This window comes from Apostichopus japonicus, chromosome 2, assembly GCF_037975245.1.
Source record: "Apostichopus japonicus isolate 1M-3 chromosome 2, ASM3797524v1, whole genome shotgun sequence".
NCBI lineage: Eukaryota > Metazoa > Echinodermata > Holothuroidea > Aspidochirotida > Stichopodidae > Apostichopus > Apostichopus japonicus.
The window spans coordinates 6,555,262-6,575,144 of record NC_092562.1 but is presented as its reverse complement, the minus strand read 5'-3'; the positions used below and the strand labels follow the sequence as shown (position 1 = coordinate 6,575,144).

General features: G+C 40.0%; 1 protein-coding gene across 5 annotated transcripts; it reads right to left on the bottom strand.

Moving 5' to 3' along the window:
• Window positions 1-1,943: 1,943 nt before the first annotated feature.
• Window positions 1,944-19,601, bottom strand: LOC139976229 (gamma-butyrobetaine dioxygenase-like). Of its 5 annotated transcripts, none has more exons than XM_071984805.1 (8): window positions 19,460-19,514; window positions 18,189-18,236; window positions 16,753-17,467; window positions 15,184-15,345; window positions 14,058-14,151; window positions 12,923-13,134; window positions 11,710-11,876; window positions 1,944-4,780 (listed from the first exon to the last, which is right to left on the bottom strand). In XM_071984805.1, exons 1-8 carry the CDS (start codon window positions 19,497-19,499, stop codon window positions 4,632-4,634), a joined length of 1,587 nt encoding a protein of 528 aa, XP_071840906.1. In that variant the 5' UTR covers window positions 19,500-19,514; the 3' UTR covers window positions 1,944-4,631. The 5 variants fall into 5 exon arrangements, with proteins under 5 accessions (XP_071840906.1, XP_071840915.1, XP_071840918.1 ...); XM_071984814.1 differs by lacking the exons at window positions 18,189-18,236; window positions 19,460-19,514 and adding exons at window positions 17,858-17,925; window positions 18,791-18,813; XM_071984817.1 differs by lacking the exon at window positions 18,189-18,236 and having other exon boundaries at window positions 19,460-19,601.
• Window positions 19,602-19,883: the final 282 nt, after the last annotated feature.

The following is a 19,883-nucleotide window of genomic DNA, read 5'->3' as shown; positions in this document are numbered from 1 at the left end:
TTTTCACTGGGGGGGCTGGCGCCCCCCAGCCCCCCGGTTCCTACGCCCTTGACTCATGGCATGTAATCTACGAATGCCCTTGCTAATTTCCAATTGCCAACAGCCTCTCCTATGTCAAATGAGGACCTAACGCACTTGTTATCTAATAGGCTGGTCGGTGGGAGATACGGTAGATTATAAAAACAAGGTTCCACAATTTGACCCCTGTTGACTCCAAATTACACTTGACTTCCACAAAAAAACAATATGATTCTTGTACGTAACGTGTCACAACTAAATTGGTCCAAGCTTCCCTTCTTGAGATATCGTGTTTACAAGGTTTTCACAATTTGACCCCTGGTGACCCTAAATGACATTTGACCACTAAAAGCAATAGGCTTATTGTACTAAATGTGGTACTTCTACACACAAAATATGAAAATGGTCTGACCTTCCCTTCTTGAGATATCGTGTTTAAAAGCTGGGTGTCACAAACGCACTCACACACACACACATACGCCATAATGACTGGAAAGGTTGCGATTATCATCGAAACCAAAAATGCATACAATGCTTACACTGAAAACAAATACATCATAATATCCAACCGCAAGGTACAGGGTTTAACGCAACACTTTCATTACATATTTCCATGCTTAAAATATTCCATGATGCTTTTGAAAATTTCCCGTGATTTGATTGGCTAACAATACCTTAGCAATTGTCTGCAGACATTCTTGCATCTGTAGTGCAAGGCGGGCGGGCGAAAAGATGGGCGGGCCGGGCCACCCCTGCGAAGCTAAGGCACTGGGCCATCTGCACTATATATTGTGTTGAACATTCACAAAGTACAGGCAGTGATACGATTGCATCTTTTCAAGTACACTAGTAAAAATAGTTCATACAATAAACGCAATTGGTGTTCGATCGGGACGAAAACGTTTTTGGTTTCGATGATAATCGTAACCTTTGTAGTCATGCAGGCGGATGAGTATGTGACGCCTTGCTTGTAAACACGATATCTCAAGAAGGGAAGCTTGGCCAATTTCATGTTTGGAGTGTAAAGGACCACATTGAGTAACAGTAAGAATAACTTTATTGATCCTTAAAAGGAAACTGCAGTAAAAGCCTATTGTTTTTAGCACAGGTCATTTGAGGTCACCAGTGGTCAAATTGTGAAACCTTGTAAACAACTCCATCATAGCTACATATAGTAGCTAAACAATGGGAAAGGGATAAAATATATGGTATGTCCAAAATTCAACTGTTTACAAGCATTAACTTATCATCTCAAAGTTGAAGTTGCGAAGCTTTATCTCAAAGTTTCCATGGAGAAATATTTGTTCTTTGATTTTCCACGTTCCTGTCGTAACCAAAGTTGATAGTCTGTCTATTTTGAAAGTTTAACAAAGAGGTCAGCAGTTTCAGGTTGATGGGGTGTGAGGAAATGTGATTGTCAAATGATTTGAATGTCTGCAGAACTCCTTTTTTTTATGAACAGAGACACCATAACATTTTGGTCTGACTTGGTAGTAATAGGTCTACAGTAAACAGATTGCATATGTATGGCAATATGGAAATGGATGAGAAATGGCCCGTAGACAGACTTTGTGGTGGGAGTGGGATAAGGCAAACTTATGTCCACATTATAAGCGGCTCATAATTAAGGTTTAATTCACGCTTGTATCGATATAAGGAAAAACACAGAAAGTGTTATTGTTGTTTCATTACGCTCATGGGTTTAGGACCATGTGAACTCGGCTCAAATTTGACATCGATTTGCGATCCCCATTCCTATCTCCCCCCCCCCCCCCCCCGTATGTAGCTCTTCTATCAAGGTTGAACAAGCAACTGTATTGGAATCACCATTCCATAAATTAATCACAGAATGAAATGCTACATTAGTACACTTATCAGCTTAAGTGAAAATAAGGATTCCAATGAGCAGACAAACAAGTGATGACTTCATACAATCATTGTCTTATTTCGCTTCCACCGGATACAAGATCTTTAAAGAACTTTGATTTTGGATCTGAATGCATAAACTGCAGTTCATTCATACTTAGTAAAGATTCCTAAATCCTATTGGTCCATTCAGGTCAGCTGACCGTGGTTAATCCTGTGAGTAACGCACGGTAAAATTACGGGGCATCACTTTAATAAATCTTTGGTTATATGTAACCAAAAATGTTTTGTTTTATGATTTTTCCCCCACACAAATGGTAGTGTATGAATGAACGGGGTTAATCAACGGTCTAGCGTGCGTTACTCACATGATTAATGCACTCCGGGTGTTAATGCTATCGCTGGATGCACTCGGGCTCCGCTACGCTCCGCCCTCGTGCATCACTTGCATTATCCCCCGATCGTGCATTAATCCTGTGAGTAACGCACGCTAGACCGTTGATTAACCCCTTTGGTAAGAATGATGCATGGTGAACTATACTTTGTATCAAGTTGATTATCAGCAAGAATATTAAAATAAATAAATAAATAAAAAAACAATTCAACAAAAACCTGACTGAATTACCTGATGGTCATGAAACAAAAAGATCTTTGGAAAACATTTCCTTTTTTAATTTCTTCTCTGCAATTGTTACCAATATCACAAAATTAATGACGACAACAATAATTGAATCGCAACATTTCGTGATAAAGATATCTCCATAACCCAACACATGCAGAATGATCACTTAAAATACAAACAAAGTTTTAGAAAAAAAATTACTTGCATTAAGTTTGCTTTCCAGAAGCTTCATTTTGAGGTAGTTGATGTTTCGACCCAAAAAAAAATCATTATACATAATTAAACTAAGCACACAAAAACGTACATATTTGAGGTTGTCCACGTTTCGACCACAGAAAATCACTATACATAATAACCTACACACAAATACGTACATCTTTGTTGTGAAAATGAAAATGGACACTCATGTTCCTTCCACTACAATTTTTTCATCTCGCTTATGTATGTCTTCTTTAATATCAAACAACTTTCCTTAAATCAATGCATGCAATGACTTTTATTCATATTTTATTCTTACAAGGTTTCTTGAATTAATTAGTCCTGTAGACATTTTTGCCTGCCAGTTGTTATCTAGTTGCTTCAAAAGGGACAATAACACAACGATTTTCATAGGACATTGATATGTCAGCCTCGCAAATCTTTCCAAGGAAATTATAAACCAAATTTCATTTAATACACAATCTTGGTACAGTTTCAGGTTTTCACAGAAATATTCCAAACTGACGTACCTGTTTTTACAAAGGAAATACAGCCTACAGGAATATACCTACAGTATGAAATTATAAAAGTTATGAATTATATCAAAGGGAATGTAAACAAAGAGGAACATTTTCATTAAGCCTAACTTGTCAAAACATGATTTTCTAATCAAAACTATGCAATATGCATATTCCTATATTTGTGAGTACTGAATATAAATTAATGTTTATATAACATGTTAGAGGCAACCTGCTGCTAATTATTTGATTAAAGGCAATAGCATTAGAATCAATGAAACTTATAGCAGCTGGGAGGAAATGGGTTCCCATCCCAGGCCAAAGTCATATGGGTTTTCTTACCCAGGAGAGATCAACTGTTTCTCCCCATCTGAAATGGTTTGCCCTTCTCAGACATTTACAACTTTTCTTCTACCCTTTTCCTTCTTTCTCCATTAGTCCCCCCCCCCCTCACCCCTTCAGACACATCAACGACTACATGAAATATGTCAAACCATAACATTACTATGTGTATCATTGAAACTCTTATGAATTTATCTATTTGTGTCACCTTCTAAAATGTATTGGTTAATATTCATACTATAAACATTAAAATCAACTCATTTATCAAGAGCCACAGATAATGATAATAATTACCATCCTACAAATTTCGATCTCAACATAGAAAAGTTTTTTCAATGATGTACTGTTTGGTTCCATTAATTAAGAAGCTTAACTACTGTATGCTGACACATATTATGATTTATCCTTATTCTTGTAAACAACTTTCAATAAGAAAGTTCACTTATTTTAACTTTCAATAAGAATGGACAATGAAGATATAGTACCACCTGCACTGATCTTGTACTCAAGGTGACTTTGAGGCCACTTGAGGTTGCTCTTTGAACCCACATTATTAATTTATATTAAAATAATTATCAGTTATCTTAATTGCACTGAATGCATAGTGCTGCGTAGAGTCCAAACTTCAAGAGAACAATTCTAACGTCTGCAATTTTCTGTTACTTTTGACAAAGTAGATATCAATGTAACATCTTTCAAAATTTATTGCTAACTCTAATACATCCAGTTATTGAATTTGTTGTAACTTGTTTGAACCGTTAAAATGATTTTTACAAATTGAAATTTTCCTTTCGATATTGATGTATATTGAAAATTGATATTTTGATAAATTGATAATTTGCCAATTGAAATTTGTCCTACTTTCTTAGACCCGGTATATAAACAAAGAACAGAACTTGTTCAAACACTTGGAAAAATCAACCTCAAGTTCTCCGCTAAAACATTACTCCCTGGAGACTGAAAGAGTACAATTAAAAGCTATGTCCATCAATATTAACTTTCTCTTACTGTGGCTCAGTATGCAGTACTGCTGAATATATCTGTTGAGGTAGTTGCTTACAATTTACCTAAAGTAGCTTTTTGAAGAGAACTCTGATTTTTGATGACAATTCATCCCAGTCAAGGTAAGCGCCTTCTACTTGGCTTTCAAATCCGGGTGATGTAATTGGAGCCCAGCGGTGTAAGACACGACGGTTGTCTCTGGCAACAATCTCCCCTGAAAGAAAACAAAGACGTTTACTTTACTTCCAATGTTTTCAATAAGTTTAAAATTGACAAAAAAAGAAGAAAAAAGAAAAGGAAATACAAAACCGAATGGTATCTCTTGATATGCCTCCCCCTGCCACTGTCTGTGTTGTATTGAATGGAATATGGGGATCCCTGGTAACACGGTACACAAGTTACTATGTAGTCTGACAGCAAAGAATGGTATCTCTTGATATGCCTCCCCCTGCCACTGTCTGTGTTGTAGTGAATGGAATATGGGGATCCCTGGTAACACGGTACACAAGTGACTGTGTAGTCTGACAGCAAAGAATGGTATCTCTTGATATGCCTCCCCCTGCCACTGTCTGTGTTGTATTGAATGGAATATGGGGATCCCTGGTTACACGGTACACAAGTGACTGTGTAGTCTGACAGCAAAGAATGGTATCTCTTGATATGCCTCCCCCTGCCACTGTCTGTGTTGTATTGAATGGAATATGGGGATCCCTGGTAACACGGTACACAAGTGACTGTGTAGTCTGACAGCAAAGAATGCTATCTCTTGATATGCCTCCCCCTGCCACTGTCTGTGTTGTATTGAATGGAATATGGGGATCCCTGGTAACACGGTACACAAGTGACTGTGTAGTCTGACAGCAAAGAATGGTATCTCTTGATATGCCTCCCCCTGCCACTGTCTGTGTTGTAGTGAATGGAATATGGGGATCCCTGGTTACACGGTACACAAGTTACTGTGTAGTCTGACAGCAAAGAATGGTATCTCTTGATATGCCTCCCCCTGCCACTGTCTGTGTTGTATTGAATGGAATATGGGGATCCCTGGTAACACGTTACACAAGTGACTGTGTAGTCTGACAGCAAAGAATGGTATCTCTTGATATGCCTCCCCCTGCCACTGTCTGTGTTGTAGTGAATGGAATATGGGGATCCCTGGTTACACGGTACACAAGTTACTATGCAGTCTGACAGCAAAGAATGGTATCTCTTGATATGCCTCCCCCTGCCACTGTCTGTGTTGTATTGAATGGAATATGGGGATCCCTGGTAACACGGTACACAAGTGACTGTGTAGTCTGACAGCAAAGAATGGTATCTCTTGATATGCCTCCCCCTGCCACTGTCTGTGTTGTAGTGAATGGAATATGGGGATCCCTGGTTACACGGTACACAAGTTACTATGCAGTCTGACAGCAAAGAATGGTATCTCTTGATATGCCTCCCCCTGCCACTGTCTGTGTTGTATTGAATGGAATATGGGGATCCCTGGTAACACGGTACACAAGTGACTGTGTAGTCTGACAGCAAAGAATGGTATCTCTTGATATGCCTCCCCCTGCCACTGTCTGTGTTGTATTGAATGGAATATGGGGATCCCTGGTAACACGGTACACAAGTGACTGTGTAGTCTGACAGCAAAGAATGGTATCTCTTGATATGCCTCCCCCTGCCACTGTCTGTGTTGTATTGAATGGAATATGGGGATCCCTGGTTACACGGTACACAAGTGACTGTGTAGTCTGACAGCAAAGAATGGTATCTCTTGATATGCCTCCCCCTGCCACTGTCTGTGTTGTATTGAATGGAATATGGGGATCCCTGGTTACACGGTACACAAGTGACTGTGTAGTCTGACAGCAAAGAATGGTATCTCTTGATATGCCTCCCCCTGCCACTGTCTGTGTTGTATTGAATGGAATATGGGGATCCCTGGTTACACGGTACACAAGTGACTGTGTAGTCTGACAGCAAAGAATGGTATCTCTTGATATGCCTCCCCCTGCCACTGTCTGTGTTGTATTGAATGGAATATGGGGATCCCTGGTTACACGGTACACAAGTGACTGTGTAGTCTGACAGCAAAGAATGGTATCTCTTGATATGCCTCCCCCTGCCACTGTCTGTGTTGTATTGAATGGAATATGGGGATCCCTGGTAACACGGTACACAAGTGACTGTGTAGTCTGACAGCAAAGAATGGTATCTCTTGATATGCCTCCCCCTGCCACTGTCTGTGTTGTATTGAATGGAATATGGGGATCCCTGGTAACACGGTACACAAGTGACTGTGTAGTCTGACAGCAAAGAATGGTATCTCTTGATATGCCTCCCCCTGCCACTGTCTGTGTTGTAGTGAATGGAATATGGGGATCCCTGGTTACACGGTACACAAGTTACTATGCAGTCTGACAGCAAAGAATGGTATCTCTTGATATGCCTCCCCCTGCCACTGTCTGTGTTGTATTGAATGGAATATGGGGATCCCTGGTAACACGGTACACAAGTGACTGTGTAGTCTGACAGCAAAGAATGGTATCTCTTGATATGCCTCCCCCTGCCACTGTCTGTGTTGTATTGAATGGAATATGGGGATCCCTGGTAACACGGTACACAAGTGACTGTGTAGTCTGACAGCAAAGAATGGTATCTCTTGATATGCCTCCCCCTGCCACTGTCTGTGTTGTATTGAATGGAATATGGGGATCCCTGGTTACACGGTACACAAGTGACTGTGTAGTCTGACAGCAAAGAATGGTATCTCTTGATATGCCTCCCCCTGCCACTGTCTGTGTTGTATTGAATGGAATATGGGGATCCCTGGTTACACGGTACACAAGTGACTGTGTAGTCTGACAGCAAAGAATGGTATCTCTTGATATGCCTCCCCCTGCCACTGTCTGTGTTGTATTGAATGGAATATGGGGATCCCTGGTTACACGGTACACAAGTGACTGTGTAGTCTGACAGCAAAGAATGGTATCTCTTGATATGCCTCCCCCTGCCACTGTCTGTGTTGTATTGAATGGAATATGGGGATCCCTGGTTACACGGTACACAAGTGACTGTGTAGTCTGACAGCAAAGAATGGTATCTCTTGATATGCCTCCCCCTGCCACTGTCTGTGTTGTATTGAATGGAATATGGGGATCCCTGGTAACACGGTACACAAGTGACTGTGTAGTCTGACAGCAAAGAATGGTATCTCTTGATATGCCTCCCCCTGCCACTGTCTGTGTTGTATTGAATGGAATATGGGGATCCCTGGTTACACGGTACACAAGTGACTGTGTAGTCTGACAGCAAAGAATGGTATCTCTTGATATGCCTCCCCCTGCCACTGTCTGTGTTGTATTGAATGGAATATGGGGATCCCTGGTTACACGGTACACAAGTGACTGTGTAGTCTGACAGCAAAGAATGGTATCTCTTGATATGCCTCCCCCTGCCACTGTCTGTGTTGTATTGAATGGAATATGGGGATCCCTGGTTACACGGTACACAAGTGACTGTGTAGTCTGACAGCAAAGAATGGTATCTCTTGATATGCCTCCCCCTGCCACTGTCTGTGTTGTATTGAATGGAATATGGGGATCCCTGGTTACACGGTACACAAGTGACTGTGTAGTCTGACAGCAAAGAATGGTATCTCTTGATATGCCTCCCCCTGCCATTGTCTGTGTTGTATTGAATGGAATATGGGGATCCCTGGTTACACGGTACACAAGTGACTGTGTAGTCTGACAGCAAAGAATGGTATCTCTTGATATGCCTCCCCCTGCCACTGTCTGTGTTGTATTGAATGGAATATGGGGATCCCTGGTTACACAGTACACAAGTAACTGTGTAGTCTGACAGCAAAGAATGGTATCTCTTGATATGCCTCCCCCTGCCACTGTCTGTGTTGTAGTGAATGGAGTATGGGGATCCCTGGTTACACGGTACACAAGTTACTGTGTAGTCTGACAGCAAAGAATGGTATCTCTTGATATGCCTCCCCCTGCCACTGTCTGTGTTGTAGTGAATGGAATATGGGGATCCCTGGTTACACGGTACACAAGTTACTATGTAGTCTGACAGCAAAGAATGGTATCTCTTGATATGCCTCCCCCTGCCACTGTCTGTGTTGTATTGAATGGAATATGGGGATCCCTGGTTACACGGTACACAAGTTACTATGCAGTCTGACAGCAAAGAATGGTATCTCTTGATATGCCTCCCCCTGCCACTGTCTGTGTTGTAGTGAATGGAATATGGGGATCCCTGGTTACACGGTACACAAGTGACTGTGTAGTCTGACAGCAAAGAATGGTATCTCTTGATATGCCTCCCCCTGCCACTGTCTGTGTTGTAGTGAATGGAATATGGGGATCCCTGGTTACACGGTACACAAGTGACTGTGTAGTCTGACAGCAAAGAATGGTATCTCTTGATATGCCTCCCCCTGCCACTGTCTGTGTTGTAGTGAATTTGAATATGGGGATCCCTGGTAACACGGTACACAAGTGACTGTGTAGTCTGACAGCAAAGAATGGTATCTCTTGATATGCCTCCCCCTGCCACTGTCTGTGTTGTAGTGAATGGAATATGGGGATCCCTGGTTACACGGTACACAAGTGACTGTGTAGTCTGACAGCAAAGAATGGTATCTCTTGATATGCCTCCCCCTGCCACTGTCTGTGTTGTAGTGAATGGAATATGGGGATCCCTGGTTACACGTTACACAAGTGACTGTGTAGTCTGACAGCAAAGAATGGTATCTCTTGATATGCCTCCCCCTGCCACTGTCTGTGTTGTAGTGAATGGAATATGGGGATCCCTGGTTACACGGTACACAAGTTACTGTGTAGTCTGACAGCAAAGAATGGTATCTCTTGATATGCCTCCCCCTGCCACTGTCTGTGTTGTAGTGAATGGAATATGGGGATCCCTGGTTACACGGTACACAAGTTACTGTGTAGTCTGACAGCAAAGAATGGTATCTCTTGATATGCCTCCCCCTGCCACTGTCTGTGTTGTAGTGAATTTGAATATGGGGATCCCTGGTAACACGGTACACAAGTGACTGTGTAGTCTGACAGCAAAGAATGGTATCTCTTGATATGCCTCCCCCTGCCACTGTCTGTGTTGTAGTGAATGGAATATGGGGATCCCTGGTAACACGGTACACAAGTGACTGTGTAGTCTGACAGCAAAGAATGGTATCTCTTGATATGCCTCCCCCTGCCACTGTCTGTGTTGTATTGAATGGAATATGGGGATCCCTGGTTACACGGTACACAAGTTACTGTGTAGTCTGACAGCAAAGAATGGTATCTCTTGATATGCCTCCCCCTGCCACTGTCTGTGTTGTAGTGAATGGAATATGGGGATCCCTGGTTACACGGTACACAAGTTACTGTGTAGTCTGACAGCAAAGAATGGTATCTCTTGATATGCCTCCCCCTGCCACTGTCTGTGTTGTAGTGAATGGAATATGGGGATCCCTGGTTACACGGTACACAAGTTACTGTGTAGTCTGACAGCAAATATATATAGGGACTGCCAACAACTAAGGGCTGAAAGAGCTTCAATGTTGATAGACTGTTGGGCTAGTGACCCAGAGGTCACTGGAAAACAAATCCTGTTCTAGCCATAAATATTTCCTTGCTCTTCTTCCAAGTTGATATTTAATCAAACTTAGTCTGCTAACTCTAGATTCTGTCTACACTCTACCGCTCCTTTGGGATTGGAAAGGTCTTCCTACAGCATCAGGGGCAATTTATAATTTCATTATAATTTCATAAGAATAATTTCATAATTATAATTTCATAATTATAATTTCATAATATTATTATTTCATTACATTTCATAGCTCTACTGAACTAAGGACAGACCCACTAAAAACATGATGTGTTCAGTGTATGGCAGTTGTGAGTACCACTTCATGCATGTACATACCATTACAGGGGGGCTTTATCCATTAGCTTAATAATACTAGTGTTTATGTAAAGTGGTCTACAGATATAAAGTTATGAACAGATGCAGAGCAGAAACAAACACTATTTAATAATGTTAATGTTGTCCTCTGCTTTCAAATACTTTCAAAAACAGTTTTAACCAAATGGTATTGGTTTTTATGTTGGAAGTACTGTCCCAAAACTTGCTAACACCAAAGATGTTTTCCTGAAGGTTCTTTTTTATTTCTTGGTGCTGGACACAGTCACACGTCAAAATATGAAATGTTTCATGAAGGACAAACTTCTGTTAAAAGTTGGTCGAGAGCACACTAAAAGGATTTGAGTAACCATGGATGACTATTTTTGGTAATTCTAGCATATCTGGATGAGGTATTTCCTGACATAATGTAACGTCAACATTACTGGTTTCATTAAACGTTTGGCAAATGTTTGTACATATGTCTCTTTGAGTTTTTATCATTATTGATGATTTTTTATCCAAAGAAAATTGCTCACTATTATTCATAAGCAAAGAACACAGATAAAATCAGTACAGAGGTTCATTTAAATTTTATCACCTATTTTCACTGGATTTGAATTTATATACAGTTACCAAATTTTCTTGAAGGTCAGCTTTTGAACCTTGTCTAAATTTGGTGTAACTTTAGTGGTCCAAAGTACTACATAAAATGTTTCAGTTTATATATGGTATATATCAGGGATGTGCCTGGGGTAGAAAAAAATCACGGAACTTTGCAAAAATTGCGGTATAGGTTCCAGTTTGCGTATGCTACAGTGTGTTAGGATAATAGTTTTTGTCTCCAGGGTAGAAAAGAAATCACGGATATTCCGCGAATTCGTGGAAAAAGCTCATGCCTGATATATATAGCATATTTGACAAAATATTCAGGTATAAAGAGTAAGGATCAGTACAGATGGGCGGTGTTTTTGTTTTATTAATCCACTGATGTAGCCCAATAATACCGGCAAAAAAATTGAACAGGTCGTATGTCATGTTTAAAGAGATTAAAACAGACTACTTCTTTACAACAAAGGCTTTGTTTCAAATGTTAATATTCTTCTATGTGTTTCACTGAGGCACCTGCAGTTGAGATATTGTTAAAGGATATTGTTAAATTTTGAGATCGCAGCATCATTCCGAGTATGGGGAAACAACATTTCAAACCCTACAGTTCATACTAACCTGGTTTTAGTGAATACTCAAAGACGTTTTTTGGTTGATTCAAGGTGGAAACAAATTTTTTTAAGCTTTCATAAGCAGGTGACACAAAGTTGGCTGGAACATTCAGTCCAGAGCCTCTCAAACGATCGTTGAATACAATTTGTGACACATGACCCTGAGAATTGAATCTGGAGGGAAAACAGAAACAAATTGTTTGTTCAGTCCATAGCAATGAGACAGTAAGGCACATTAAACAATAATGACCAATAAGATTGTACAGTTGAGCTGACCTGGGGTCAATATCATTGCATGTGGTGTCTGGTGATTGTGTGGAGTTTGATGGGTGGGGAGGAGGGGGGGGATTGAGGAAAGTTCACAAAGAGAACAGCTTCAGTTGGAGACTACCTGAATTAGTTTAATTAATTTTGAAAACAGTGTGACATATTGCCTTTATATAGTCAGCTGTAAGGTCTGTACAGGAAAGTGTGAGAAGCATCACAGAAGTTGATTTAGTTCATAAAAAGAAGTCCTGATGCTAATGAGCCATATCTGATAAAGAGCAGGGCAAATTTTTCATAATGATTTTTGAGGGCTGTCCTTCCGGAAAACTGGTTTTACATGTTGGTTGTCCAAAAGAATTGTAGTAAAATAACAAAGAATGACCAATATGTGCACAGTCCAAACTGATGGAGGGTGATATGAATTTATCTGTTTGGAGGTATTTAGTTACATATTGCAATCTGAATTTGATGTAAACAACTACTTGTCAACTGGACAACTTCCAAAGATGATTCTGGTTATCAGCAAAGAAATTAAAAAAAAAAAGAAGTAAGTTTGCCCTTCATTTTAAGAGTATTCTGTTAACTCCACTAAGGACAACAACATTCAAAAGTCAAACTAAGAACAACAAAAAATTTCATCTGTAAAAGCAACCTATGATTTAGCAAAACTTTGACTATAAATGGAACATTCCTGTGGAGTTTGGAAACCACTTTCCAACCAATATGCAAATATACTGTGAAAACATTGTCAAACTGTAGGTGGATGCTCCTTCTTTAGCAATGATTTACCCACTTGGTGCGACTAGGGCACTTGACTTGATAATGGTTGGTGCAATGAACAAACAGTATTTGGTGGAGAACTAGGAAATAGCATATGTCTCAGGTAAAACTCAGTTGTTTTAATGACTACCCAATAAACTTAATAAACAAGCAATGCTTCCCATAGTGTTTACCTTATTGCTGGGTGTGTGGATCTTAGGTGGTACTCTCCATCTTGGCTGTTTTGCACATCAAAATATTCCCATTCCATCTTAGAGAGAATCTCAGAGGAGTGCGGTTCCTCATCACGGAGTGCATCCGAGGCATGAAAACCATCTGCCAGAAATATTTTAGCTTCATCATTGTTTGTTAAACCATGCTGGTTCACACAATGCAAGAGGTGGACCTGCATTTGGAGGGAAAATGGAAGCGTGAGACTATTACAAAACACTACATGTTTATGCAAAAAGAGAAACGCATTTACCACGACCAAAAGAATGCCTACTTCTCTGAAGCTTCACAAACAAGGACATTTCCTAAGGCTATTTAGGGGCAGGGTGTTTGATGATATTGTGTTGTTTGGCATTCCATAGTTACTTGTATGATAGTTGTGGCATTCCCGGCCTTCCATACTTTTGGATTATTTATGGATATAGTTACCACACAGCCAGCCGCCAGTTTGATCTCATGTGCTTCAGATTTCTACAGTCAAACATTTGTTTTAGTCCATTAAAATCACACTAGAGGTCATCTAATTGTACTGTTACTATTACAACAGGGGGAAGGGCAGTGTGAGGGTGTGAGGTGTTGATAATGGGTATGTATGATTTTGGCAAATGGTTATGACATATATAAATCCTACTAACAGCATCATTGTCAGTTTAGGTGATAATTGACCAGGTGGACAGCTAAAATACCAATACAAATAGCAACAAACTAATTTCTTTATGAACAATTATGATGTTTAGTTAGTCTTTGCTCCCCCCCCCCCTAATTTCTGGCCTTTGCTATCCTTTTCATTCTGTTCCTCCTCACAATACTGTGCTAAAGGAGGAATAGGCAACAAGAGAAAGGAACCTGGCATAATCATTTTGCACCAACCCTTAACTTTCTCACAGTAGCAACATTTTAAATTGACTACATCTTTATATCAGAAACTGGCCTTGCCATGCCGCTCATACATATAACTGTTGTGTAAGATTTCAAACACAACTTATTCTTCTGTGTAGTTAGCTACGGCCATGGAATTAAAACCTCCCCCCCCCACCCCTAGGGCAAATGAAGGTTACTCTTACAAATGGAAACAAATTTGAGCAAATGCCTACTTACACTTGGTGGCAATGATAAATACGGTAGATCAGTCTCCAGGGACAGGCCTCCTTCTTTGTGAGTCTCAAAATGAATCTTTTCTTGTAATGTAGATCTGTCAAACAAACCAAAATCATCAAATCAAGAAAGACAGACAGCACTGGCCCATGTCGAAAGAACGACAGAAGCAAGTGATGTAACTGACTGCTAACACCAAACTTACACAAGGCATGAGCATTTCTTGCCCATGTCGAAAGAACGACAGAAGCAAGTGATGTAACTGACTGCTAACACCAAACTTACACAAGGCATGAGCATTTCTTGCCCATGTCGAAAGTACGACAGAAGCAAGTGATGTAACTGAATGCTAACACCAAACTTACACAAGGCATGAGCATTTCTTGCCCATGTCGAAAGAACGACAGAAACAAGTGATGTAACTGACTGCTAACACCAAACTTACACAAGGCATGAGCATTTCTTGCCCATGTCGAAAGTACGACAGAAACAAGTGATGTAACTGACTGCTAACACCAAACTTACACAAGGCATGAGCATTTCTTGCCCATGTCGAAAGAACGACAGAAACAAGTGATGTAACTGACTGCTAACACCAAACTTACACAAGGCATGAGCATTTCTTGCCAATGTTGAAAGAACGACAGAAATAAGTGATGTAACTGACTGCTAACACCAAACTTACAAAAGGCATGACCATTTCTAACTATCTGTGCCTGATCCATAGCCTCAAAACAGTGGATGTGCCTGATCCATAGCCTCAAAACAGTGGATGTGCCTGATCCATAGCCTCAAAACAGTGGATGTGCCTGATCCATAGCCTCAAAACAGTGGATGTGCCTGATCCATAGCCTCAAAACAGTGGATGTGCCTGATCCATAGCCTCAAAACAGTGGATGTGCCTGATCCATAGCCTCAAAACAGTGGATGTGCCTGATCCATAGCCTCAGAGCAGTGATGTGCCTGATCCATAGCCTCAAAACAACTGAGAAATACCTCTGATACCATGACTGGTAGCGCAAATGATCATCATTCTCTAGTAAACTATCAGTTAGCAGCTGTACATTAGTCATCAACTAGTTTTGCCTCTTTTAAACCCTCCCGTAACCTGATTTATCCTGTTTTATACCCAAAATGGCATCTTCTGAGGAATCCTATTCTTTCGCCTAGCTTCTCAACTTGATGTGGCTCCTCTGGTGCACCTTGGATAATCGTTAATCCTCGAGCATGTATTTCCAGTAACCAGTCAAGTAGAGATTTATCGTCTTCAAGGAGCTCGTGGAAATTGTATCTGGGAAATGGCAAAATAAAGATCAAAACTTTTAGACATGATATTATAAACCTACTTACAGAATAGTTTCAACTGCCACACTGTAGTGTTATTCATGGTGACTGATCTCCAGTATCTGGAGTATTGCATGGACCAGCTTCGTGCTTTGAGTTGTCACATGCAGCAGTGGTATGACATATGCAGTATTTTGGCGTACATCATGCAACAGTGAATTTTGGTTGTCATACTGTAGCAATGCTGTTTTATAACAATCCTTTGAGAGCTTTTCATTGGATTTTCTGTCATGAATATACAAATTGGAGAAACATGAAAATTAACCGGACATGCTACTTGCTTTGACATGTTTTACTAACACTGAATGTTAACCTCATGTTCAGGCCATCAAGTAACCTAGTTTCATATCAACAGTTGGACCCATATTTGAATATAAACTTATAACTACTGTCTCACCATTGGTAAGTTCTGTAATAGTGCATGTAACATATATATGAGCACACACAACTATACCTTGAAAATTTTATCAGGGGTATCTATCATAAAAATCATAATGGGGCAGTTACTTTTGTTACGCTTATAAGCGACCACAAATGTGGGAGAAGCCCACAAGAGCTCATGGATGACAACTTCCACATCAAGTGGCTTCCAATTCAACATTTTAACTCAAATTTGGAATCTTTTCCAATTTAGAAAGTCATTTCAGATGGCTCTTGGATGAAAAAACCCACCTTACTATGACCCGGCCGGGAATCGAAACCACTGATTGCTCAGCCTCATTGCTTCATTGACACCTCCTTTATCCACTCGGCCACAGTACCGGTAATTTATTCATGACAATGTCTCAAAAGTAATGGAGGCCAAGATTGAACTTTTTCGGTTGTAAGTTGTAAAAATCATGTACGCTTTCATCCAAAAGTGATTATGTGATATCTTGACTGGTAGCATGCACATCAGAAATACGTAAACAGCAACGGCCGTAAAGGTATCACAAAACGTGGCTTTTTGGTTGAACATGTTATCCAACTAAAATGACAAACCAAATGACTGAATAAAATTACTTCAATTTTTCTGCTTACAGCCAGACATGCTGATTTCCACTCTAAACATATATGTGAACTTACTTCATTATGACATTTTTGATTTTAATATTTCCCATATGAGCACACAACATGTATCCTGAAAACCCTAAATTCTTGTACACTGTTTCAATAGCTCTGACTTACAACATGCTAAATAGTGTATACATATGTCAGCCAATGCATTGCAAAATGACCAAACTATATGAAAAGATAAAGAGCACATTTTGTACCTTAGTATGAAACTTCAGCTTTGAACAAATCATCTCTAACACAGCTCTATGCTATGTTAAAACAGATATATACACTATTCCGTGCCTGCTGATGCTGTTACCTCTTCAAAGATTTTGAAATCTCATTGGCATCCCATCTGATGCAGTGACTTGGGGACAAAAAATCTCCAGTTGACATTTGACCAAACCGATGAGCCCAAAGCCATCTCTCTGGGTATTTGCTGTAATGACCATCCTTCCACAAGATACTGATGCTTGACCCCATGGGAGTAGTTTGATCTAGCACTGGTTCGATGTCCGGATCTAAATCCTGAATGGCCACTTTAGATCGCATATTGCCATCCACGCAGGAGGAACACCGGCAGTGGTCTCTGAACCAGACGTACGGAAAGTTATGGTAGACGGCGTCTGCTGCAAAACGTATTTCACTGAGGATAGGGTTGAGACTGTCTTCAGAGGCAAATATCACATGACCACCGCCAGTATCTGTTTTCCTTAAGAATACTTCTTGCATGTATCGTGCCTTGGAATCATCCACCTGTTGGAGTTTATTTGAGCTTTCCGAAATCTGTCTGCTATGACTAACATTTTTGCCTTCTTTTTTTGAGACACCGTTGGTATAAAGTTGAACTGCAGAGCTTCTCGTAGGCACTCTCAGAAATGTACTGACGTGGGAATACTTTGACACCAAAGGTGTACTTGTTGCCAAACTTCCTCTCCAAGCATGTAGAATGACACAATTCCCAATCGCCTTTAACATACTGCCAGGTAGTTTCAAAACTAATATAATCAGAGTACTGTAGATGTTACACCAAACTGAAAATAAAAGTTCAAGAGATGTTACCTAGCAAAGCAACTGATTTAAAAGTTTATAGTAGGAGTCCAGTCGGAACCACAGGTTGGCTGTGTCTTACACAATATATGGCTAGAGTTTATCTCCTTTATCTCCTGAACACACAGGTGCAGTACAATAAAGGTCATATTACAAGCAAGAAAGAAAAATGAGTGCTATTAATGTTTCTATCGCTACTGTATTCATGTTTTCAGGATAATGCTAATTTTCTAACATTTTCTTTTACAGCTAAACTGATGGTGACATCAGCTCTTTAGTGCAGCTCTCAATGTGACTATTGATCCATTGTTTTGTAATTCCAAATAATGCAATGAATACATATTCCCTAAACGTCATATGAACAAAAAGATCACCACTGGAGGCCGTAGTACTAAGTTCTGAGTAACCCATCCACTTTAGTTGACAAGCCTCAGATATCTTTCTGAAAGTTGCATAGAAATATTATCTGCACTAAAATGAATGCATTACAATCACAAAAAAAGTTAATTGTGTTCCATAATTTCATCTCATACAGATGAATTGAACATACTTTTGTGTTATATCGATAGGGAAGAAAAAGTTTCATCTTCTTGTATGTTATGCACAGATGGAGACAACTCAGATCAATCAATAATTCCATTGTATATAAAAAAAAATTGCACAGTTAGCCTAAGTTATAAATAATGTGCCTTCAAATTAGCTTACCTTCAAGCTTTAGGACACCGGATTCTAATCTTGGACAAAATACTGTTTCTGTGAATGACATATATTCTAACCTTAGCTTGGCCTAACATAAGGCATAGCCTAGGCCAATTTGACTATCATCCTTCCTTGAAACATAGAACCACCAAAACAAGAGAGGCCCTCAACATTTTACCCCTCCTTATAAATGCATAGCTAGTGTAGAATTAAGTTAGCCTTTTGATGTCAACATCCATAACATGTCCTTGAAATTTGGTGGAACAAATAAGTTCACCTAGGCATAAAACTATAAAAGGGCCTATTAAAGTTAAACATAGTAGCTAGACCTAGGCTACACTTTTTACAGTTGTCTGTACTTGCCTAAACACAAGTGTATAGTAAAGGCTTCAAAATTGACACACCTTTGTAATTGATTCAAATATTAGTAGCAATGACAAACAGCCTAACCTTTTTGCAGCGAAGCACAGTTACATATTTTAGATAGAGTTTCAATTCATTTCAGGAATGTGCTGATCAAATTGTGTTTCTTTAAGGCTTTTAACACCCTCCCCCCAGTTTTTATTTTTGGCATTTGGAAATCTTACTCCCTATAAACAACCAAATACCTCAACATGATACCACTATACTATCTGGGACCTGGTCTGTCTAAGTTTAGAGGCTCACAGCATAGCAAACAGCATCCAAAGTCAATGGATGTATACTTAGTTACAGCTTTGATGTATACTTAGTTACAGCTAACTTTTCTTCTGTTCTATATCCCCCCTCCATCCTCCCCCCTCCCCCCCCCCCCGTCACTCCTCTTCTCGTAGCTCTCTTCCACCCCCTTTTTTCCCTCCACACCTTTCCTGTATTTGTCCTTCTCTAGTTTATTCCCTACCCTCTTCCCTTACAATTGCCGCCTACAAATGGGACGTGATCCCAGTTGCCTAACTAAACGGTATACCATATTTGCGGTATCCATTCCTACTTCCTAGGTTAGCTACGGTCTTACAGTTACAGTCTTACTCTTGTCTTAGTCTAGCTGTAAGACATATAGCCTAACTTACCGTTACAGTGAGTACTAGTTTCACAGTGTAAGCTAGGAAGGCCTACAGCATCTCCTCCAGGGTTTAAACTAACCTTCTAAAGTTAGCGTAGCATAACGTTAGTCCTTACTAAGCTAGGCTTATGCTAGTCCTGGTTACTATCGCCACAAAGGTTTGTTAGACTTCAAACGTCAGTCATAGAATTATTATTGTGGGTAGTCTAAACAACGCCAAAAGAGGAAAGTTTACCTAGGTCGAAATCTGTGAAATCTCCTAACGTTACTCTCATTAAGTGATGTCGCCCCTATGGAACGCAAAAAGGGCATAATCAAACAACAACAACGTTTATTACATTGATGACTATATAAATTCAAATGACAACATGAACTTGATTTGATGCAGATGATCAAGGGCGGCGGAAGCACTTTTAATCTGGGGGGGGGGGGGGCACCGACGTCAAAGGGCACTTTGCAGAAATTTGATTGGACTGATGCAGCCTGATATTTAGTACCCTTTATAACTCTTATTGTATTATCTTATTTGCGTATACACATCACTCCATCAACGCCCCACCCCCACCCTCAAGGAAAAAATGCATACTAGAATTGCAATATCCAATGTGAAAATTGGGAAACAAGGAACAAGTTTTCTTTCGAGACAAACTGAGGTGAAA

Excerpts from the sequence above, each read along its gene's own strand:
- LOC139976229 (XM_071984805.1), bottom strand. The coding sequence starts at position 19,499 with ATGAGAGTAACGTTAGGAGATTTCACAGATTTCGACCTAG. Across the intron at positions 15,346-16,752 it reads ATTTCAAAATCTTTGAAGAG|ATACAATTTCCACGAGCTCC; the intron begins GTAACAGCATCA and ends GCCATTTCCCAG. Across the intron at positions 11,877-12,922 it reads TCCACACACCCAGCAATAAG|ATTCAATTCTCAGGGTCATG; the intron begins GTAAACACTATG and ends TTTTCCCTCCAG.